This window comes from Populus trichocarpa, chromosome 7 (assembly GCF_000002775.5).
Source record: "Populus trichocarpa isolate Nisqually-1 chromosome 7, P.trichocarpa_v4.1, whole genome shotgun sequence".
NCBI classification, from domain to species: Eukaryota; Viridiplantae; Streptophyta; class Magnoliopsida; order Malpighiales; family Salicaceae; genus Populus; species Populus trichocarpa.
The window spans coordinates 1,447,310-1,470,990 of NC_037291.2; the positions used below are offsets into that span (position 1 = coordinate 1,447,310).

Genomic DNA, 23,681 nt, shown 5'->3' on the forward strand with positions numbered 1-23,681 from the left:
GTTTATAAAAAAAAAAAAAAAATTTGGTTAATAGAAAAATATTTTTCTTTTATTTGAGGTGAAAAATACTTTCTAAATTTGATTTTTATTCTTTTAATAAATTTAAAAAAATTAAAATATTAAGAAGTTATTTTCCATTCTATTTTGCATAACAAGCTAAATAATAAAAGATATAAAGAATAATTTACTTTTTAAAAAAATTATTTTATAGAAAACAAGCAATGTTAGTACTCTTTCGACCTGGCAACAAGTCAAAAGGTGGAGGATTTATCTTGTCTAAAAATTAGAGCAAGCTGAAGATGGATCCATCGTGCTTTTAAAAATATATGTTTCTTGCCAAGCCTGTCTTCACTAGATGCCCATGCCTAGAAGATTCCCCGTAGGACAAAATTGCAAGGGAACGTTTCCATTAATCAAAGCTAGAATATGCTAATGCTCATCTTAGAAGAGGTCAAAAGTGATGATTGCATATGCCTGCTTGAAAATAAAGATAGGGGAAAAGTAAGAAGCAAGTAAAAGTCGGTCTCTCTTTCTAGTGCTCTTGATGTCGGATAAGAACTAAGAAGAAGGGATTTGTAACATTGCAGAATACAAAACTTGAGATTATCCTTTTTCGTAACTTTCCAGGAAGATGCTGATGTGTTTGTTTGTTTTTATAATAGTAATTGTTTTTATAATAGTAATTGTTTTTAAAAAATAAATAAATCTCGAGCAAATAGTATTTTGATGCAATGCAAAAACTTCTCAATATTTAAAGTTTGACCCATTACCATCTCTTGTCTTTTTTTACCCACCAATTGTCACCAAAATTTCCTAATCTAAAATTTTCATTTTTTTTTATCGTTTTCTTGAAAATAAAGAAAGATGAAGAAAAAGAAGAATTCGGGTTTTTGATTTGTTTGCTTTCCAAACCAAACAAAATAAAAACCGCAGTATCGAACTGAATAAACCAAAAATAAAAGAAACCGAGCCAAATCATGGCTGTTCTGATTCGGTTTTGCTCGTCCTTTCTAGTGTGAAAGGATAATGTCGAAGCTAAATATTTTCCTTTCCTGGCTTGGAAGAACAATTTATTGCCCCATTTGACTTTAAATGTCCTGACACATGAATGTGAAGTTCCCGGTGGGTGAGGGTAACAGCTAGTTTATTATTATTATTTTATTATAGAAGTGGTTGTTTTTAAAAATAATTTTTAAAAAATTTATTAAAATAATATTTTTTTATTTTAAAAAATTTATAATAATTTTAAAAAGTAAAACAAGTTGATTTTTTCAAAAAACATTTTTAAAATATAAAACAAACGGGATTCTGAAATGTTTTAAGACAGCTAGACGGCGTGGCTTGTGAACTACTGTGGTGTTGACTGTTAATAAGAATAAGCTTACTGTGTACGGTCAAGATATTTTATGTATTTGTTCATTTATTTCCTGTGAAAAAAAGAGAAAGGGACGTTTGTTTGATGGATTTTTTTGGAAAATGAAAAGGAAGTGGATAATGTTGGATACCTCAAAACCCATAGGAAGTTTTTATATTTGGACGAAATGAATACGTCCAAAGAAATTAAATAATTGCTGGATCTTGTTTTTAAAAGAATAATTATCATTGGAGCTTATGAACTCAACGGATTATATTTACTGTGTATTTGGTAATATGATATATAATGATTTTGTAAAAGTATTTTTAATTAAAAATATATTAAAAAATTTTAATTTAATTTTGATATCAATATATCAAAAAACAAAAAATAATTTTAAAAAACATTCATCTTTTATCTTCAATCAATTCTCGTTTGAATTGGATTTTCACCTTATCTCAATCACCAAATAAAAATTTAATCTAACTATATTATATGATATTGAATACGAGACATGGGATGGAATTGCAATTCTAGTATGCTAAAAGCATGTTTGGGCCGCGTTTTCAAAAATTTAATTTTTTTGTTTAATTTTTGTTTATATTTTTAAATTATTTTGATGTTTTGATATTAAAAATAATTTTTTTAAAATAAAAAAACTTTATTTTAATGTATTTTTAAGTGAAAAACACTCTGAATCACTAGCACTATGATAATATCACAATCTCAAATATACCCTAAATCTAAATAATTAATCCTCTTAATCTTTAAATATACAATAACTTTTATTTTTACATGCTTTTTTAAAAAATATTTGTTTTTAAAAAATATCAAATTAATATTATTTATAGTGATTTTTGATGATTTTAATGTTAAAAATAATTTTTTAAAAATATATTTTCAAGAAAAAAACATTACATACACCGCTTAATTCCTTTTTAATTTTATCTACTTTTGAGGGAACAAAGTGTGGATAATAGAAGTCATAATAAAATTAGAAATTTTGATATGAAAAAAAATGCATTTTTGGAACATGAAACGACAACACTGAGAACGGTAAACACATGCGAGTGGATTTCTTTTAATTACTTTTAACACTATAAGTACCAGCTAATTAGTTTATTAAGTTTTAATTAGCTAAAAATATAGCATGGAAAAAGAGAACAAAAATAAAATAGATCAATATGGTAGTACGGTGGCGGGGAACACGAACCATACCATATACCCTTCCTCATAAACCGTCGCTGGTTCTCTTTGTCCCTTTCATCAAACACCCCTTCACATCAACCCCCCAAAACTCTCTCTAATTATCTCTCCCTTTCTGTTTCCAAAAAGCTATCTTTGCCGCCATGACGAGCTCCTCTGCAACAACTCGCAAGGTTCATACTCTTAATCGATGACACGGGCTTTTGCTTATATCGTGTTTTCTATCATTGACGATAGTAAACTTGTGGGTTTTGTTTTGTTCTAGGCACTGAGTAAGATTGCTTGCAATCGGCTTCAAAAAGAACTTGTTGAGTGGCAAGTCAACCCTCCAACTGGTTTCAAACATAAAGTCACTGATAATCTCCAAAGGTTTGGTCTTTTCTGTTTGATTACTGTTATGGGTTGTTTTGTTTTATGTTAAATAGTGTTTTCTTGCCGAGAAAATCAAAGGAAGTTTTTGGAAAATAAGAAATCAAACTAAATTTGGATCTTTTTTGGAAATGTTTGTAAAATGAAATTTAAGGATATGATTTTTCTTATTTAGTTTTTATGGTTGATTAGTTTGTCTCTCTTTTCTTATGTGGGGTTATTGGGATTTTTGAATTGAAGGTGGGTTATTGAAGTAATTGGAGCTCCGGGCACCCTTTACGCTAATGAGACCTATCAGCTTCAAGTCGATTTCCCTGAGCATTACCCTATGGAAGCCCCTCAGGTTTGGAATTGCAACAGCATATTGTTAACTGTGTTGATTTTTAGTGGGTTTTTTCCATGTAAAACAGTCTTGATTGTGGTGTTTGTGGTTCTAACAGGTTATCTTTCTTCACCCGGCTCCGCTGCATCCTCATATTTATAGCAATGGCCATATTTGTTTAGGTAATCATATGTATGTTCTATATTGGCTTTAAGTTAACCGTGGAATTACAATTTTGGATCGGTTGGATAATTTGCCTTATTGTATTCTGTCCCGAGTTGAATTATCTTGGCCCACTTAGTTGGATGTTTTCCTTTTGCTACATCATGAACTTATTTATTTTTCTGCTTTTTATTTCACAGCATTCACTTATTTTTTGAAAGTGATGGTCTTGCACGTAATTGCTGGCCCTTTTTGGTTGTTGGTTTAGATATTTTCATTCTCCTCTTACAAGATTTTTATTCAATACATGGCCAACATTGCATGCATATTAATCTCTTAGTTTTCCAGTTTCTTGCAATTTCCATTGAGTAGAGGGCAAAACCTTGATTGTTGCTACAAAAAATGGCATGATAAATCTCGGAACATTAAATTTCAGTGAGACCTGCAAAAGCCAAATTCAGGTATAGTTCACTGTAATGGGCATAGATATTATGATGGACAGTGAAAGCCTTGGGCATGCAATATAGTGACACCAACTGACTGGTAACTAATTATTGCTGTATAAGTTATGTCCATCATGCAATCCATTTGTTTAGAAGTTTTGACCCTTAATGCTGTCACTAGATAAGAAATTACTTTCAGTTTCTCCGCTCTTCGGTTCATTTGTGATACAACTTGGACTCGTCCACGTACTGATGCTCGTGCTATGTTAATCCTATTCTGGATAAGCAGGGTATAAGTCATTTGTTATGATTCAAGCTAAGTAACTTTGTATATGGTTCTTATCTCAGTTATGCTCTTTCTATCTCATATTAACCGCGCAACTTTGGTTTTCCAACTATTTAAAGAGTGATCATTAATTACTGTCAGTGGAATTTGTTTTTAATTTGTCTTGTTGAAAGTGGTTACATTTCTAATTGAAGGTTGTTATGTTGCTCCATAAATGTGAGAATTAATTAATTTTTACATAATGGGACATCTCAAAAAGGAATGATGAACACTTTAATGGGATGAGTGTTTTAATATATTTTCTATCTCACCTCTCGCAATTCTTTCAATCTAAACCTGCAGTTAATAATACTTGCAGCATGACTGGCATTTGATTATTACCGTTTGCAGATATACTATATGATTCCTGGTCACCTGCCATGACTGTTAGTTCCGTCTGTATCAGTATTCTCTCGATGCTTTCAAGCTCCCCTGCAAAGGTTTGATTTTATGGTCAATTTTTTATGTGCTTGCTTTACCCTCCCTTTTTAATCAATATGGATTTTGTTTTCATTGTGCTACTTATTGGCTGCTGGTCAGCAAGGGTATTGGCTAGTATACCCTTGATGAACAGTAAGCATGCCTTTTAATGATCTTATGATTCATTAGACAGTTAGTTGAGAAGGGCATCAGGAGGTTTTGTTTCTTCACCGTGTTTAAATCATATATTAAGACAGTTGGATTAATGGGGTTGACCTTGCTTGCAGCAACGTCCTGAGGACAATGACCGATATGTTAAGAACTGTAGAAATGGAAGATCTCCAAAAGAGACCAGGTGGTGGTTCCACGATGATAAAGTGTAACAATTGAAGCATTTCCATGCTTCTCAGGCCAAATAATTATGGTAGATTGGCCTCCTTTTTCCAAAGAAAATGAAAACTTGGGGAGAAGCATTCTGAAAACTCCTCTAAATGTCAACGTGTGTAAAGGAAAAGGAACAATGTGTTTTAGTAATATACTAGGAGCAAACTTGGCTTTTGTTACCTAGCAGGTAGATCATTGAAGCTGTGCTTTATCAGCACATTTTTAATCATTCTGTAACCATTTCACCAATATCTTATTTTCTGATTTTAGTTTGCTAGCATAATGGATAGGTCCGTTCCATAATACTTGTTATTATGTCAAATTATTCACCGATATATCTTGCAATTCTTACAAGTTACTAGGTGGATAATTATACGTTTCTTCATTATTATCAATCATAATCTGCTCTCAATGCCATAATGCCTTTTACATCGCGCTGTTAATGGTTTCTGTTGTCTTAATCATATCATGCATACGTGATTCTCTTTGTGCTGCGGTTTAGGCTTAAGGCTCGCAGAATCACAGATTATGTATTTGTGAATGCTTAAGGCTCGTAGAATCACAGATTATGAATTTGTGAACGGTGGCCATTTTTTAACTGTATTTCGCGACGAATGAGAGAGCGAGATGCTACACAACACCGACTCCCATGTCCATTGCTTGGAGTTTTAAAATGTCAAGCATTGACAAGAGCATCCTTGGGTCGTAGTAGCTAGGTTACATATTGGCAATGTCTTTTAATGGATTAAATACTGACAAGGGAAAAAATGGCTTATTCAGTGTTAGGTTCTCTGTTGGTTAGACACTCTGCCCTTGATTTTCAGGCGTGGGGTTCCGGTTCCCTCGTCACCTGTCTTGGCTTTTGCCTGTAATATTTGGACCTGAAACTGGATGTGAACAGAGACTATTAAAGTGATCAAGTTGGAAACTGGTACCGATCAGTTTTTTTTTTTAAGCAATATTAAAGGAAACATTAAAAAAATACATGGTAAGAAGTACCTAAACAAATTCGGTGCTAAAACCCTACAAACAAGACACTAGAAGACCAGGGCCTATTAACAGAACACAGGTGGAACTGGAATCGTACTGCATTAAAAATAAAAATCTAAAAAATTCTGTAACTATATGTACCCATGAAAGAATTTTTTTTTTTGAATTGATATAAATTAACTCATTAACGTTATAATAATGGATAAGTGATTAGAATAACCTTAAATAAAAAAAAAAACTTGAAAATCAATTTTAAAAAAATCAAATGTTGAATAATAAAATTAAAAAGAAAATCAATTTTATAGATGGATTTGAAAAAATAATCAAAATCATTCCTTGTTAACTTTTAAAACCTATGATCTTAGTCATAAGATTGAGACTAACCCTATAAAAAACGAGAAAAAAAAGAAGCAAAATCTTTCATAAAAAATATTAAAGAATGAAATTGAAAAACAATACAATAAAAAAGAACCCTAAACAAAATAAACATCAATAAAAAGAATGGAAAAAACAAATTGAAATTAAATGTTGGGGATGAAATTGAAAAAAAAATCAATTAGAAAAAGGATAAAAAAAAATCAAAAGAATGAGTATTAATTTTGATATAAAAATTAAATTAAACCAAATGATAAGAGGTAAAATTGAAGAAAAAATAAATCAAAAGAAGATAAAAAAACAAAATAAATAGAAATAAAAAAAAAGATAAAAAAAAGAAAAATTAAAGAACGAAAAAAAACTAATTTCAAATAATGAATTTAGAAAAAGAAAATGAGCAAAAAAATATATCAACCCGCGTTAACCTTTCAAAACTGTGACTTGTGTCATCCAAAAACACCATACAAGAAACACACACAAAGCTTAATCCCCAACAATTCAAATGTTGAAGGATAAAATCTGGAAAAAAATCAATTACACAAAAGAATTTAAAACAAAAAATGGTAATTAAAGAATGAGAGTGAAAATTGAAATTAAAAAAAAATTAGAGGGAAACCACAAGTTTTCGATTAGGGGGTTAAATGGAAAAGAAAAATAATTTTAATAAAAAATAAAGAATAAGGACCAAACTGAAAAAAATAATATACCATAAACTTGGATTGAATGATGATATTGAAAACCAATAAAACTTTTACAAAAAGACCAAGAAAAAAACTAGAAATCAAAAGGATAATGACTAAGTACTAAGTTAGAAAAAATAATATATGACTAATTGGAATTGAAAAACTAAATAAAAATTAAATTAAACTTTTACAAAAGAAAAAAGAAAAAATTAGAAATTAAAAGAATAAGAATTAAAGTTGAAACATCAATAACAAATAGAATCAACTTGTAATTTTTAGGGGAGGAGATAGAGAAAAAAGAAGAAGGGTTTGCTAGTAACAAACCGCATAACCTCTACCGACACGTGCCGCACTAAAAGAAAGAAGATACGTTAACACTTTCAACAACATGACAAAATGATATATATTTTTTTTTTATCACCGGAAGGCTTCACACACCCTGCCTATAAGGAGCCTTTCATGCGCCGACAATTTGTTAAATTTAAATATTAATCAATTAATTTAAAAAGATCAAATTGTCTTTCATGGTTTTGGACCTATGTAAAAAGACAAAAAAATCCCTAGATTAATTGCTTATTTTTTCTTGATTCCAAGAGTAAATATATTTTTTTATTGTATTCCTTGGAGGATAATAAAATTATTTTACTATTCCTAAAAATAGAGAAAAAACACATATACCCTGATAACCGGCCATAAAAAAAAAAAAAAACTATCCCCAGTTCATAAGCCTTTGTTTTTTCTTTGAAAAACAATAAATAAATAAATAAATTACAATATCGCAATCAATAGTAAAATATATCTGGGTGGGTGTCCATTGCTTTTTTAAAGTGTTTTAGAGTTGTTTTTTTTTAAAATTTTAATTATCATGACAATCGTGTCAGATAAATGAAATTATTTAAGCTTTTCTCATCCAGTAGTCCAATGTCAAAGTTTGATTTTTAATTTTGCTAGCCAATATCTGCAGCTTCCTTGCCAAGCAAATCATGATAAGTCAGCAGTATTTAAGTTACAAAACCATCATCTTGACTGGTGTCTACCATTGAATATTTTTCATCTCTCTCTCTCTGAGGTTGGAGCAAAATTGAGGGGCGACCATGGATTTGGGAGAGGTTAATCACCAAAGGATAAAAACAAATGGTATATGGTTGCATGTAGTAGAGAAAGGGTCAGGACCCCTAGTGCTTCTGCTTCATGGGTTCCCAGAATTCTGGTATTCATGGCGTCACCAGATCACTTTCTTGGCCAACCATGGATACCATGCAGTTGCTCCTGATCTGAGAGGCTATGGTGACTCTGACTCTCCTCTCAGCCCCAACTCCTACTCTGTCTTGCATCTTGCTGGTGATCTAGTAGGCCTTCTTGACTATTTTGGTGAACAACAGGTCCTCTCTAACTCTGTTCTTTAATATTATTAACACGTGAAAATATGTGTTTTTGAATGGATTAAAAGTAGATTATGACTGATTTAGTTTTGATATTTGAGAAGGCTTTTGTGGTTGGACATGACTGGGGAGCTGTTATTGGTTGGCATCTAAGCCTATTCAGGCCTGACAGACTCAAGGGACTAATAGCCATTTCTGTCCCATACTTTCCAAGAGATCCTGTTGCTAAGCCTATCGAATTTTTTACAGGAAATTTTGGAGATGAGTTTTACATTTCTCAATTCCAGGTACCTTTCTAGGTCTATATTCACATAATTTCTTTTACAACATTTGTTTTGCATGTCTCGAGTCTCTGAACTTATAGTACTGGTGCTATGGGGGACAGGAACCAGGAAGAGCAGAAAGGGCTTTCGCAAGATATGATTACTTGACAGTAATGAAGAAGTTTTTGATGATAAATAAGACTGATCCGTTGATAGCTCCTTCGGGCATGGAGATCATTGATTACTTGCAAATACCTGCAGTGTTGCCACCATGGATTACTGAGGAGGAACTGCAGGTCTATGCAGACAAGTTCGAAGAATCTGGCTTCACTGGTCCTCTCAACTACTACCGTGCTATGGACCTGTAAGTGCAAATACTCTCACCATTTTATCCTTCCTGATTAGTTTACATGGTTTGAAGGTCTGATTATTTTGTCTCCTTTTCTTTCACTCTGCCAATGAGGCTGTAGTGCTGTATTAGCCATATGTTTTTTTTTTATGATTTCTCTTGTTATGTTTCTTTAAAACGCCAACAGGAACTGGGAGCTTTCTGCACCTTGGCAAGGAGCAAAGGTTACTGTTCCTACAAAGTACATCGTTGGTGACAAAGAGATAGGTTTTGACACTTATGGTACAAGGGAATATGTGCAAGGAGACACTTTCAAAGGCTTGGTGCCTGACCTTGAAGTTGTTATTTTAGAGGGCGGCCACCATTTTATCCACGAAGAGAGAGCCCATGAAGTCTCTCAAGAAATTCTTACCTTCCTTCAAAAGCTTTCTGTGGATTAGTAATTTGATGTCATGCCCAAAATGGAGTGTATTAGAATAAAATGAACAATAGATTGCAATAAACTCATATGTGGAAAGTAATTACCGTAGTTTTTTTTTTGACAACAAATCTGGTTTCTGGCTTTCAAGAGTTAATGAAATTTTAAGTTGAAGGCTGACCTCAACCAGTAACAGTCTTCCTAACAGGGTTCCAGAAGAGGCTTAACATGGAATGAATGCCGACAACTATGGTTGGTCACTGTATAATTACGTGCTTCGGAAAGAATGGGGAAACAACTTCTTCAAACTTCGATAATATTTTCCCCGTTATTTTTTTTTGTAGCAGCTCATTACAACGTCGTTTGTGCTAATTTTTTTCTTTGATGGCATTGTCAAAAATTCTACTAAAAGAGTGAAGAAAATACAAACAAGAAAAATCTCAGTCGCTTGTTCTTCCCAGTTTTAGCAACTTCAGGACGTTTTCATAGACAATAAATGTTATCGAAGAAGCAGGAACGTTTTTCAGAAGGTTAGGTGTTATGCCCTTGTAAAAACCTCGGAAACCTTCAAACCTGCATGCCCCAAAAAGCAAATTAAATTATCAGAAATAAACGAGTAGATGGCAGTAAAAGAGACATTTATCATCAAAGTAACATCGTAATCAACGCAACAAGGTTGTCCTTTAGCTGTGATGCGTTCATAGAATGATAACATTTCAATCTCTTTTAGCATTTAAAAGACTAATCACATAGTAGAATTTGAGATGATCCTCGTTTCACCAATAAATGGAGATGTTCACTGGTTCCTTTTTTCACGCATGAAAATGTCAGTCGACAGATATGTAATATGCCTGGTGCAGATCCCTATAAAGCATGCAGGGGATCGAGCATAACGCTTTAGAAAGCTATTTTGTTTAAAACACTTATTCTCCCCTTGGTACAAGGGGAAGAGGTCATGAGTGCAAGCCAGGGAATGATGGGGTGAGATTATGGTTTAAGAGGTAGCCAAGTGGGTGAAGAAAGGTTATTCTCACCGAGCAGTTGCCTTCATGACATGCCAACTATCCATATATCTTGGAATTCCTTCCATACTGGGCCGTTGCTGCATAGGAGAGAAAACACAACTCCGGTCACAAATAGAGAGTATAAAGTATACCAAGCTATGCAGCATCCCAAGGAACAACTCGGTTCCTCCAGGTGGGGGGAGAGTTTTGTCCCTGGGCCATAAGCCTTGTGACAGCATTGTCTCTTTCTTATTAGGATTAAGGACACTGCAATAGTTTGGAAACCATTTATGCAAACACCATGGGATTAACAGCAGGTATACCTGTAGTCGGGACCGAATAACCTGAAAAAATAGTACCCCAACCATGTCAAATGCAATGATCGACCAACAGGTTAACAGTCATGTATAAGCTTCACATCGCTTACAAGAATGCCTACCTGAAATGGATATGTCAGAATAATGGCAGCGATTTTAGAAGAACCCCCAAGGACAGCGTAATCAACTGAATTCTGTGCAAAAAGAGAACGTTGAAGATGTTCAAGGGAGAAAATAAGAACTGCTATGAGAGCTGAACTTCAAAACCTATTTTGGACAGCCACGTGTTTGCAGAAATGAGACAGAAGAGGGAAACAAGTGCAAGCAACACCACTAAAGTTGCTATGGTTATATATGTGTACGTCTTTATGAACTTATAAAGCTCTGATATTATTACTCCTTTCCAAAAAGAGGACTAAGCGTTGACATATAAAACATATAACACGAGTTGAAAGACCAAAAAAATGAACTTCAACCTACACCTCCCCCACCCCCCCCCCACCCTTTCCTCTGAGCGCTCCCAAAATTAAATTTACCAATAAACTCCAATACATACCAACAGATCAGTATCAGCACTTTTACAATCTTCTTTTCTTTGTTTGGCTTTATAGTCAACAATAACTTTACGAAGTTCCTCATAAGCTGTGAACTGGACAGCACCATGAGAAACCTGCTGAAGTAAAACAAATACCTAATCATGAAAATGAAGAATAAGGAAACTACAATATTATTTTAACATAGCTGAAACAAGAAATAATATGCACATGCATGTAAGTTCCTCAGCAAGTAGTAATTATGTCTCTCAGCTCATTTCAGACCTCGATCCTGCAGCATCAACTGTCAACTACAAGCTGAAAGACATCCTTTTATTTCAGTAAGTTGAGAGACATCTTTCCCTGTTTGTATCAGCATATTAGATTATTAATCATCCACACAGATTTTTAACTTATGTTACATAAAAAATAAAGAATTTTTTCATTTATCAATCAACTCAACGAAGTCTCATTCCAAACTAATTGGAATCAGTTAAATTGCATCAGATATTAGCTTAAGAAAATCTTTAAATGACATAATAACTCATAAATATGGATCAGAGGCTGTTCAGCAGCTATATGCAGTAATGCAACATAACTAGATCACAGCTATCACCAGAACGGATATTCAGATGCATTTGATAGATATCAGAGAGGTTCCTTCATAAAGCAACATGTCATTGATTCAATAGGATAATAACAGAGAAAAGCATCAAATTTTAATGACCATATATGGGGAAAAAGTATCAATTCATTTAACAAAACCTGTACACCTCAACCATGCATCTAATTGACAATCCAACAGACAGTGAGAAAGGCATTCAATGAAGATAAACCCAGTAACTACCAGAAAAAGACTGGGAACAATTCCTTTATACAGTGCTCTCCATCCTTCCTCTCTCATAATTGTTTTCAAGGCATCTGTAATTTAACGACACACACAACAAAAATGCATTTGTCAGAAACAATCATGATGAAGGAGTACTAAAACACAAACATCAAAGGATATCTCAGAGAGCACATTAATAGAAAGTTAATGAAAGGTGCCGAGCAGACCATAAAACCCAGAATATCTCCGAGTTTGGTGAAGAGGATTCTGAAGCTGCAATCTTGTCTTTACAAGCCAGATAGGATTTGTACAAAAGCAAACCTGAGAAAGGAAAAGGATGCAATTGTCAATATGCAAGACTCTTGTTCAACAAAGAAATGAACCAGCATATCTTCACTAAAGCAATTAGAAACAAGAAGCCAGCTTCCAGTGAATAGATGTCTTGAGAAACCAGCCTCCTAAATGCACTAAATACAGAAAAGTATCAACAATTCAATTAAGAAGTTGTTCCAGAGCACCTCTTTTGATTATGCTATTGACACTAATTGTCACTTCTTATCACTGCATATTTGTTGATGATTTTTTCAAACAAAAGGGATGTCTGAGTTAATTACCAGTTAACAGTAGCCTTTAGTTTCATCCTCTCAGGAACATTTCTGCATAAATTGTATGGTTCTTATTGCTTACATGCCAACAATGGGAGTTCCTTATGTTCTTTTACTTAATTCTAGCTTGCAAAATCTATTTCAGATATAGCATGGACCATATGAATTTCTTCAAAATAAGATCACTGAAGATTCAAATACTCACCAAAGCTCCAGCTTCTGCAGCAGATGCAAGATGAAGACCAGGGCTCAGCTTCTCATCCCTGTTTTTAGAATACCTTTGTTTGGCTCTACTATAACTACAAATAGAAAGAGAAAAAACACCTTCAAGTCATCTATATGATAGACAAAAATTAAAACATAACAAGAATAAATGCATCATGATGGAAGAACCCTTTAGGGTTTACCGATAATGCACCGTCTGTGAAGCAGATAAGTATCACTAAGAAGTCTTTTTATGGAAGTCCTAAAATCTAAAAATTAAAAACCACGAAGAAAGCAAACAATATTAATCGATATGAAAGAATCCTTTCAATGTTAGAAAAGGCATGTTAAAAACCATCCAAAGCACTACCTGGTATCGGTTGGTGAAAGCAAGGACAAATTACATACTAGCACACAATCAAAAGCTATCAAACTCGAGACTTACAAGAAAAAATACAAACCCCAGGAAACAGTTGAGCCAAGAACTGCAGGAAAGAAGCCTGCATAAAGCCCTTTTAATCCCTGCCAACACAAAGGCATCATTATGTTAGCAAAAATTCGATCACACAATAAGGCATCGAACAGAAAGAAACTTTAAAAATTTGCTCCCCAAACTTAATCACAATCTATTACTTTTATTTATCAAACTCGCATAAAGACCTTCTAAATTAAAATGGGTTCCTTCAAAATTGAATTTTAATTCTTAACAATTTAGCTTCTCCATATTTTACACCCCATTTGATTTCTCAAAACAACATCATTATCATACATATACACTATTAATCATTTCCATAGCTGATCCCACACTCTTTCGAAATAACCAAAGAGGACTAAACGCCAACAACTTTATAATCAAGCAGCAATTTTTCTTCTACCCCAACAAATAATATCCCCCAAACACACTTTTCAACACGCAAAATCAATCCAGAAGCGAGACAAACAACAAAGAAATATTAAAAAAATAAAATAAAGAACAGATACCCAATAGAGTAGGTGATTACCTCTAAGCGAGCAATGTTTAAAATAGCATGTGCAGTGTTCTTGTAAGTTGGGAGATTGACGACACGACCATCGTCAACTATTTAGAAACATTCATTGTTTTTTCACTGTTATCAGTATCTTTCAAATGTTAAGACAATAAAAGGAACAAGAATTTGATTCATTGAATGAAGAGGAGTAACCTACCTTGAAATCTAGTACGTACGACATCAAGAGGGTGCACGGCGGCGACTGTGGCGAAGCCTGCGACGGCACCGGCTGTGGCATTTTCCCATTGCCATTTTGAGTCTGACATTACGAGACTGGATGTTGGACTGCGTTGGCAGAAAGAAACTTGAAAGAGAAAAAAAAAAAAAAAACAGATAACCAACGACTTGTCGTATGGGTTAATTTGTTGAAAGAAAGTCCGCGGGAGGATGGGTATGGCTTGTATAGTTAGGGATTATGTTTGACCCGACTTGAAGCCTAAAGCATGGATCTAACCTGTTAAGTAAATATTTTTTTTTGAAAAAAAGTGTGCTTTTAATTTTTTTTAAGAAAATCAACTCAGATTTTGAGTCAACTGACTCTAAATTATCTTTCTACACTTGATCTAGGTTAGACGGCAAGTCGGTTAAATTTCAAATTAATCTCTCAAATCAAACCAAGTTTAATAATAATACATTTATATATATAATATATGATATTTAATCCAATATTTTTTTATATATATTTCTAAATTTTCTCAAACATATTCATAATTATTAAAGGAAAATATTGCTTTATATACTTCAAAGTATAACTTAAAAATGCATCCGATTTCTCATAAATTCTTCATGAATAATTTAATACAACTTCAAACAAACAGAATATTTTCAATATTGTGTTTCGTATTTAAATGTTATAATATCAAACAAAAATAATATAAATTACATGGAAAAATGATGAATGTTAACCAAGAAAAATGTTAATTAAATATTCTTATCATGTATATTATTCGAATTAGTTTGCAGCTTTCATATATTTCAGCTAGTTTTATTAAATTTTAATAATTAATTTAAGAATAAGCATTTGAATTTGAATTAATAATAAAATACATATATCAAAATCTAATTCTAAAAACATACATAAAAGACATCTTCAATTTTCTACATTAATATATCCACATATCTGTATTATATAGAATCCATGAAGCTGATTGACAGGTCCCTTGTAAGCTGTAACAGTTCTTTGCAAGTTACAGGATTCATTGTTTTGTCTGCTCTAAGTGAGTTGTGCAATGTTGTTTGAAAGGTGATAGTGTTTAAAGAAAATTTAGGCTGTGTTTGTGTTTTCTGAAACTGGTTTCCGGAAAATTATTTTCTAAATTTTTCTGTAATTGTTTGCCATTAGAAAAGTTGGTCAACAAAAAACACTTTCTAATCAAAGAAAAATTTGGCTTGGTTTTCAGAAAAGTGTTTTCCTTTTATTTTGGGCGGAAAACACTTTTCGAAAGTTGTGAAAAATTTAGAAATGTCATATTATTCGCTGATTATATCAAATTTAGTCCTCAAACTTTTGATTGCTATATATATTTTGTTTTAAATATTTGTTTTTTAATTTCATCATTTAGAATTTAATTTTTATATTAATCTTGGTTCTTATTTTTATAATTGTTATTTGTTTTTCCCTTATCATTTTTTACTTGAAATTTTTTATCTATCAAATTTGGTTCTTATTATTTTGATTGTTACTTATTTTATTTGAAATAATATATGAAATGTTAATTATTATTATTTTAATTTCTTCATCTTTCAATTTTTATTTTATTTTTAGATTTGATCTTTATTATTTTGATTATTATTTATTTTATTTGAAATAATTTATGAAATTATATTTTTTTCAATTTCATTCACATTCAACTTTTTAATTTGTAAGATTTATTCCTTATTATTTTAATAAACTTGAAAAAAATAAAACATTGATAAGTTATTTTCCAGCTCATTTTCCATAACATAACCAAATACTGGAAAATATTTCCCAACTTATTTTCTATTACACTACCAAACATCGGAAAATAATTCACTTTCCTGAAATTTACTTTCTCGGAATTTACTTTCCAAAAAAAAATTACTTTCTAGAAACCAACAAGGCTTTAACACTACATAATAATCAAGTTGGGCAAAGGAATGGTGAGGAAATTTGATTTCAAGTATCCATATTCCCCCAGCTTCGTAATGCTGGTGATTGTGTCATCTTGCAACTTTGATGATATAAAATCACCATTGCACATTCTTCCATGGACTAAAATGTTACTATAAAACATGCCATCATACCCAAGATAGTATAGTTGTTAAACCTAATCTAGTCTAGATCTACAAGATGAAATCTAGAATAAAAAATACATAAGATAAAATATTAACCTGATAAAACTTGTTCTAGGCCATGTTTGTTTCCCGGAATTCATTTTCCGGGAAATCACTTTCCAAACTTTCCTGTGTTTGTTTGCCATTAAGAAAGTTGGTCAACGGAAAACACTTTCCAGTCAACGGAAAACACTTTCTGGTCAACGGAAACACTTTTCAGTCAACGAAAAACACTTTCCAGTCAAAGAAAAATTTGGTTTGATTTCTAGGAAAGTGTTTTCCTTTTTGGCTGTGTTTGTTTTCCAGAAAGTGGTTTCTGGAAAACCACTTTCCAAACTTTCCTGTGTTTGTTTTCCATTGGAAAAGTTGGTCAACGGAAAACACTTTCCAGTCAAAGAAAAATTTGGCTTGGTTTTCAGGAAAGTGTTTTCCTGAAAAATTTGGGCGGAAAACACTTTCCGGAAGTTGTGAAAAATTTAGAAATGTCATTATTTGCTGATTATATCAAATTTGATCCTCAAACTTTTGATTGCTATATATAATTTGTTTTGAATATTTATTTTTCAATTTCATCTCTTAAAATTTAATTTTTATTTTAATTTTGGTCCTTATTTTTATAATTGCTATTTGCTTTTTCCTTATCATTTTTTTATTGAAATTTTTTATCTATCAAATTTGGTCCTCATTCTTTTGATTTTTACTTATTTTATTTGAAATAATTTATGAAATGTTAATTATTATTATTTTAATTTCTTCACCTTTTATTTTTTTTAATTTTTTAGATTTGATCTCTATTATTTTGATTATTATTTATTTTATTTGAGATAATTTATGAAATTATATTTTTTTTTCAATTTCATTCTCATTCAACTTTTTAATTTGTAAGATTTGTTCCTTATTATTTTAATAAACTTGAAAAAATAAAACATTAATAAGTTATTTTCCAGCTCATTTTCCATAACATAACCAAACACTGGAAAGTGTTTTTCAACTTATTTTTCATTACACTACCAAACATCGGAAAATATTTTTTTAGAATTTATTTTTCCGGAATTCACTTTCCAAAAAAAAATACTTTCCTGCAAACAAACGGCTAGGATGTGCTGAAAAGCTTTAATTAAATTCAAATTTCACTTTGATATTGTCTGGTCCAGCGTATGCCACAAAACCCTAGGCGATGAGCTACTGAAAGGCCGACAAAGAACCTGCACATCTATTCCATAGGGCCAGACAAGGTTTTATTGCTAATTCGCAAGTCATTCCATGAAATTGTTTAATTTTTACTGAAACCATTTTTAAGGCCTAGCTCAACGTATACTTGGCCTTTCTTGTTACTGCTACAGTTGACTGATAACACAATAAGTACCACCAAAAGCCATATAAATATGACCCTTTATCTCCAATATTCCTTTTATTTCCAATGGGATTGCATCAATCCCATAGCCATAAGAATGCTGCAAGGTACAATCCATTGAGTCCTTTGCGAATCTATCATCAAAAACCGATTCTACAACTGGTGTGGCATTTGTCAGGAAATTAAGGGCAGTTACAATTGACAAAAATAAGCTAATTTGAGCTTAGGCTGGCTGCTTCAAGTGGAGACGAACAATTAACTTTTTAACAAAGAATGTTCTGTATAATGATGAAACCATTAATTCAATCATCTGCCAGCAAATCCGACATGATACATCAGCATCAACTGCTCTTAATTTCAATGAAACTTGCCAGTGCAGCCTTCCACTTTTAGCTCTTTTAACATTTATCCTCGGAGAAAGCCTAAGCAACAACAAAAGCTAATTATTATAAGGTGTTGGAATCTAATAGGATGTTGACCCAAAATGAAAAATGAAGTGATGCATCCATAAAATTAAAATAGTAACAGCGATACGCAGAACAACAACGCATAGCAAATAATTAACCCAGTGAAACTAGCTGTGGCATTAAATTGTCCTCTCTTATCTGCTAATGCAAAAAACACAAGCACAGTTCCATGCAAGCAACATATGGGATTTGGAAAATAGAGATTCTACGGTGAGAATGCTAGCTATTACTACATAGATATTACATATCTTTGGTCCTCGGTCCTCTCATAAAGGTGTTGTGGAACAATACATGTATATGTGAGAGGTAATTGTAATAGTAAGTGCAAGTTGTATGGGTTATATTTTCATGAATGGATTAAACATATTGGTTTAAACAAAGTTAAAGATTTGTGAATTGTGATTATACGGTGATATGTGCCTGCTCGTGAGGTTTGCTAAGGGAATTTCCACTTGATCTGTGCCAACAAAAAAACTACATCTCCAGCTCTCCACATACCAATCAACTCAAATGCTACTCAACAAACAACCATTAGGTTAGGAACAGTAGAATAAAAAGTAAAACCCTGCCCCATCATCTTGCGTTGCATATCTTATCTTATAAATTCTACAAAGCAAGATTCATCAACATAACCCAACAATCAAAAGCAATGCAGCTACACACTCCTACATGCCTAGTCCAAACAAAAAAGTACACAATTTGCATACGACTTCATTAACCTAACCTTTCTTGTCCAAAAACTAAATCTTTTGAAAACTAACATTGCTAAAAAACCAACCAAATCCACAAAGAAAAGAAATATAACAAACTGACTCATCATTCGATTATAACTTTTGATCCTACTTTCTGTGTTTTCTCAATAAACATAATGGACATAAACACACTATGCATGCACACAAGTGAGACAACATTCAAAAATAGGAAAACAGAGAGCAACCTAAGGCATGCTAGCCAGCCATAACCATGTTGCATTTATGTTGCAGACATTCTGTCCATTGAGTTTTAACTGATACTTCAAGTAGTCTCACACTCCCACTTACATTTTTGTGCTATTAGATTCAATATTTGTATATGGTCAACATTCTCGACTTGTGGTTATCAACTATCAAGATACATATATAATCCCTAACTGTTGGAACAAATTTCTGCTCCTCTTGAACAATGGCACTGTTCTCACTTGGAATCGTTCCACCCTCTCTACCCAAAAAACCTATCTCAGTTTCCAGATAAAAGTTCTTAATCTACTTGATATCAGTCGTTTTCAAATTATTCAATGTAAGAGTAGCGATTGAAACATGCTGATCTAAAAACTACTCTGCATGATTTAATCTCTCTCCAAGAAAATGAAAAACTGATGAAGTTCACGTCTCCATGTAACAAGCAGAACAGACAACTTTATGAAACACCTGCTTATAGGCACATTAACCCAAACGAAAGAAAAAGCGAATCAATTTCAGATTCAATTTTACAAACAAAACCCTTTGCCTAAACTCTAAGTTCCTGAAAAGAAACTCAAATTTACCAAAAAAAAACAAGAAAAAAAAGACTCACATTCTTTATTCCATTGTAACTTTAGCCCCAACTCCCTTCATTTTCTCAATAATCTTTTCAGCTTCATCTTTAGTAACTCCTTTTTTCAACAAAGTTGGTGCCTTTTCCACTAAATCTTTAGCTTCCTTCAATCCCAAATCAGTAAAACCTCTAACTTCCTTAATAACTTTAATCTTCACTGCCGCATCAAACCCTTCTAATTTCACATCAAACACTGTCTTCTCCACCTTCTCTTCCGCCTTCGCCGCTGCTGCCCCACCACCACCACCGCCCTTCATCCCCGCTCCCATACTGAACCCCATTCCTGGCATCATCACCGCCATCACTGGCATTTCCTTGATCTCCAATTTAGTACGCAAAACCTCAGTTAAATCAGATACCTCCAGAAGGGTTAATTTTGAGAGTTCATCCACAATTGAGGAGACCCTATCAGTTGATGGCGGTGGTTCTTGAGGAGATGGAGTTGATTCTTGAGAGGGAGATGTGAATCGGCGAGTGAAACTTGAGGATGTGAGAGTGAAACGAGGGGTTATTTTAAGTTTTAGGGTTTTGTGGATTTGAGAAATGAAGTGTAAAGATCTCATCTTTAGGGTTTATGGGTTATGGGTTTTGCCTGTTCTTTGAAATTACAGGGATTATAGGAGCATTTTTGGGAAATGAAGGAGGTTAGTGTCGTTTTCCTTCCTTTGAAGCTGAGAAAGAGAAACTGCGGTAACTGTAAAATCCAGGCATAAACCCTACAACTGCTATCAAACAGGCTTTGCTGTTTGGTGCACTAATGGGCTGAACCAGGCATAGCCTCTAATGTTGGTAGATCATTGATATTGAGGACCTTTAGTCCACGGGTTAAACAAATTAATAATAATAAAAAAAGATAATAATAACGTTGATTTTTTTTTTTAAAAAAAAATGAATGATTTTTTTATTGAGTTTTATTTGGATTAACTTATTTTTTTAACTGGGATAATACTAGATCAATTTTATATATATAAAATCTAACCTGAATTATATATTAAATTAAACAAATTTTGAGTTAACCTATAACTTAGAACATGAATTATAATAATATTATCATACACCCTTCTTTTTGTTACATTTTTAGTGATGTTGGAATGATTTACATAATTAAAATTTGATTAGCTAATTATGAATCCAGTAACTAATTTGAAAGGAAAGATATACTATACTGAAATTGTCAAGTAATAAATTGATTATAATGAGAAGTAATATTGAAAACCATAATATAAATCAAGGGCACTTGTATAGCTAACCATGTATATTATCTACATAATTTTAAAAAATCAATATTCATTTCATTTCATTTCAGAAAACAGTGTAATTACTTATAAATATAAAAAGAAACCATTTTGAAAAACTTTATGATGTGTTAAAATACTCATTTTGAGATATAATTCCAAAGGCATAGTATAATTTTCCCTTGCAATTTAATTTTTATCATAATAAAGCTCCCCTAAGATTTTCTGCTTGAAATGATGCCGATTTTTTTCTGGTCAAAAGAAGAAAAGCTTGACAATTAGCATTTTCATGGAGGTTATAGATAAATACAACGGTCAAAAAGACTTGATCTTTACAGCACTTGCTTAAAATCACATTCGACACACATCCATTTTTCTCTCTTCTTCTTTGGTTTTTAGCCTAGAAAGGCTAAGCAGAAGTCATTGGTTGCTTGCGGTCATCACTTTTGAAATTGCATGGAACGTAGACAGTAGAGTAGTTAATGTTCTGAAACACATCCAGCGCTCAAGAAACTTGAACACATTGTCATACGATGTTCCTGTTTCTTCTTGTTCATAAGCTCTAAAAATGGCAAGACAAGAAAAAAGGAGAAGCCATGCTGAAATGGGAAATAGGAGGCGAAGTACCAGGCTGCAACAGAAGCTAATGGACGCAGAGACCTCCTCCATATCTAGAGCTCCTAACCATGAGGTAACTCTTGTCACTATGATTAGTTTAATTTCGATAGAGGAAATATAAAATTAAATTTTGTGTTAGCATGGCCTCAGATAGGTTTCATCGACATTGCAGAAATGAGTTCTAGATTATTTATTTTTTTCTAATTATTATCTATTCTGTTGAAGAAGAACCTAGAGAGGAGGGAGATTCTTTACAGTAACCATTGTTTTGGGAAATCCATATGGGAGGAGAATATGAATTTAAAGCTCCAAAGAGTTTATTCAAAATAATATTATTTTGATTAAAAAAAAATTACTAGAAAGGCGTCGTCGTTTTTAATTCACCTTGTGAACCCACAGCTCAAGTTCTGATAAGCTAGACCCCAAGCCGATAACTAATGTCTGAATAAAGGCCTAGTGATCCCAAACACTATTATTAATAAATTAAATGTGAATATTCAAGTAGGCTTAAAAAAGTGAAAGCACTCATGTAATGTGAATTACTGTTTCAAATTTTAGTTGGCATATGCTTGTGTTATATGTTCTTGCTATTTAGCTTGATGGGAAGAAGACATGAAAAGTAAAAGGAAATTTCTTCAAACTGCAGCTGAAATTTCCAGGAAGTTCTGGAGCTATGATCACTGGACACGAGGCAGGGTCTTGAAAACCCTGCTAGATGCCTGAGAGCACCATCATATTTCCATTCCTCGTCGATCAAGTTGAGCATTTCCACTATATTTTGCATCTTTATTGGCATTGACTATTCGCAATAGGCAAATGAAAAATCACAGAAGATCTCACACTTGTTTGTTGAACCTTTTCTACTATTGCTATTATGAGTTACGTGCATAAAATTTGTGGATTTGACTACTTACTGCCCATAGACTTGGCAAATTGCTCAAAGAAAGGCTCACGATAACGGGTTTTAAAAGAGGAGAAACGGGTTTTGCAATTTGGTGAGATTACACAGTTCGAAATTGAAAACGCAGGGGCCCTTGTCACTGATTTTGAAAGAGCAGGTCTGAAAGTTGATTGGCTCAAGCAAAGGTTGGTTGCAGACGAGGGAAGTGATTAAACAACCTACGTCCTTGAAGGAGGCAAGGGATAGAACTAATCAAGTTATCAATGAGAAGAAGAGAAAGCTGGAAGAATATGAAGCTCTTATGGTGGTACTTCAAGTAAGGATGGCAGTGTATCAAGAAAAACTGGCAATGCTTCAAGAAAACGTGAATTTAACAAAGAAGGAACTGCATGCAGCTGAAAGGATAAAAGAAACGATCTCAAATGCAAAGGCAAAAGTGATATACTATACAACATTCAACATTAAATGAGCTCCTCTGAGTTTACACCATCTCTATAATTTGAACTATAGTATAACAAAAAAAGTCATTCAGTTCAAATCATCTTGTGACAAATTTGAAGTCTTGCTATTTTGGTTTCGTTCATTTTATCGATACAATGAAGCGTTCAGGCAAACAAACTGCGATGCCCTGTTCTTTTGGTTAACTATATCGTATGGTCTTGCATATTCTCATCGCTGAAAAGTTTAGATGCACTTTACTTGTAATGTCAATGTGTTTTTTGAATTATAGCTGGCATATGCTGTGCTGTTTGGCTTGATTGGGTAGAAGAGATGAAAGTACAAGGGCTTGAGATGCAATGGAAATCATCCACATGTTCCATTTATTAAAAAAAAAAAATATGAAGCATGGAGTTAGCATTTTGAAACAGCAAATCAAGATTGTTGCTTGGACAACTGCTTGATCAGCAGTATTGTTTTTGCCTCTTTGTATTTCTATTTCTTGAGATTGCGGAGGGCATAAGGCAGGGTCTTAAAACACCCCTCTAGAAGCCTGAGATCCTTATAATCTTGCTGTTCCTAATGTTACAAGTTGAGCAACAGAATAACAATAGCATGTATGATGGCCTTGACTGTCACAGAAATGGACAGCTTCGTTGTTTACTGATCCTTTTCTGGGATTAGAATTTATGCATTTTATGTATAAGTTTTGAAGACTGCAGCCCATTGACAAAAGATTGCAAGAACTTTTACATGCCAATTCTGTTATTTCTGATGAAGATGAACCATTGAGAGCAAATTGGTGAAGGGAGGACCCCTCCCTCTAAATGTCATCA

At 32.9% G+C, this 23,681-nt stretch overlaps 4 protein-coding genes across 6 annotated transcripts; 2 read left to right on the forward strand and 2 right to left on the reverse strand.

The window, feature by feature from the left end:
- The first annotated feature begins 2,500 nt into the window (after window positions 1-2,500).
- Window positions 2,501-5,288, forward strand: LOC7480148 (probable ubiquitin-conjugating enzyme E2 16). The gene is made up of 6 exons (XM_002310791.4): window positions 2,501-2,733; window positions 2,826-2,929; window positions 3,170-3,272; window positions 3,370-3,433; window positions 4,533-4,621; window positions 4,889-5,288. Exons 1-6 carry the CDS (start codon window positions 2,704-2,706, stop codon window positions 4,982-4,984), a joined length of 486 nt encoding a protein of 161 aa, XP_002310827.1. The 5' UTR covers window positions 2,501-2,703; the 3' UTR covers window positions 4,985-5,288.
- A 2,613-nt stretch (window positions 5,289-7,901) lies between these two features.
- Window positions 7,902-9,576, forward strand: LOC7495512 (uncharacterized). The gene is made up of 4 exons (XM_002310790.4): window positions 7,902-8,415; window positions 8,520-8,702; window positions 8,801-9,042; window positions 9,215-9,576. Exons 1-4 carry the CDS (start codon window positions 8,128-8,130, stop codon window positions 9,465-9,467), a joined length of 966 nt encoding a protein of 321 aa, XP_002310826.4. The 5' UTR covers window positions 7,902-8,127; the 3' UTR covers window positions 9,468-9,576.
- Window positions 9,577-9,744: 168 nt separating this feature from the next.
- Window positions 9,745-14,287, reverse strand: LOC7495511 (folate transporter 1, chloroplastic). Of its 2 annotated transcripts, XM_024605775.2 has the most exons (11): window positions 14,123-14,287; window positions 13,939-14,015; window positions 13,383-13,459; window positions 12,939-13,032; window positions 12,356-12,449; window positions 12,147-12,220; window positions 11,323-11,436; window positions 10,889-10,960; window positions 10,773-10,793; window positions 10,480-10,547; window positions 9,745-10,018 (listed from the first exon to the last, which is right to left on the reverse strand). In XM_024605775.2, the coding sequence occupies exons 1-11, from the start codon at window positions 14,229-14,231 to the stop codon at window positions 9,886-9,888; spliced, it is 933 nt and encodes a 310-aa protein (XP_024461543.1). In that variant the 5' UTR covers window positions 14,232-14,287; the 3' UTR covers window positions 9,745-9,885. The 2 variants fall into 2 exon arrangements, with proteins under 2 accessions (XP_024461543.1, XP_024461545.1); XM_024605777.2 differs by lacking the exon at window positions 13,939-14,015 and having other exon boundaries at window positions 11,323-11,439.
- Window positions 14,288-17,712: 3,425 nt separating this feature from the next.
- LOC7480147 (uncharacterized) lies at window positions 17,713-20,429 on the reverse strand. Of its 2 annotated transcripts, none has more exons than XM_002310239.4 (2): window positions 19,633-20,428; window positions 17,713-18,036 (listed from the first exon to the last, which is right to left on the reverse strand). In XM_002310239.4, exon 1 carries the CDS (start codon window positions 20,214-20,216, stop codon window positions 19,638-19,640), a length of 579 nt encoding a protein of 192 aa, XP_002310275.2. In that variant the 5' UTR covers window positions 20,217-20,428; the 3' UTR covers window positions 17,713-18,036; window positions 19,633-19,637. The 2 variants fall into 2 exon arrangements, with proteins under 2 accessions (XP_002310275.2, XP_024460813.1); XM_024605045.2 differs by lacking the exon at window positions 17,713-18,036 and adding an exon at window positions 19,381-19,487 and having other exon boundaries at window positions 19,633-20,429.
- Between the last annotated feature and the right edge of the window lie 3,252 nt (window positions 20,430-23,681).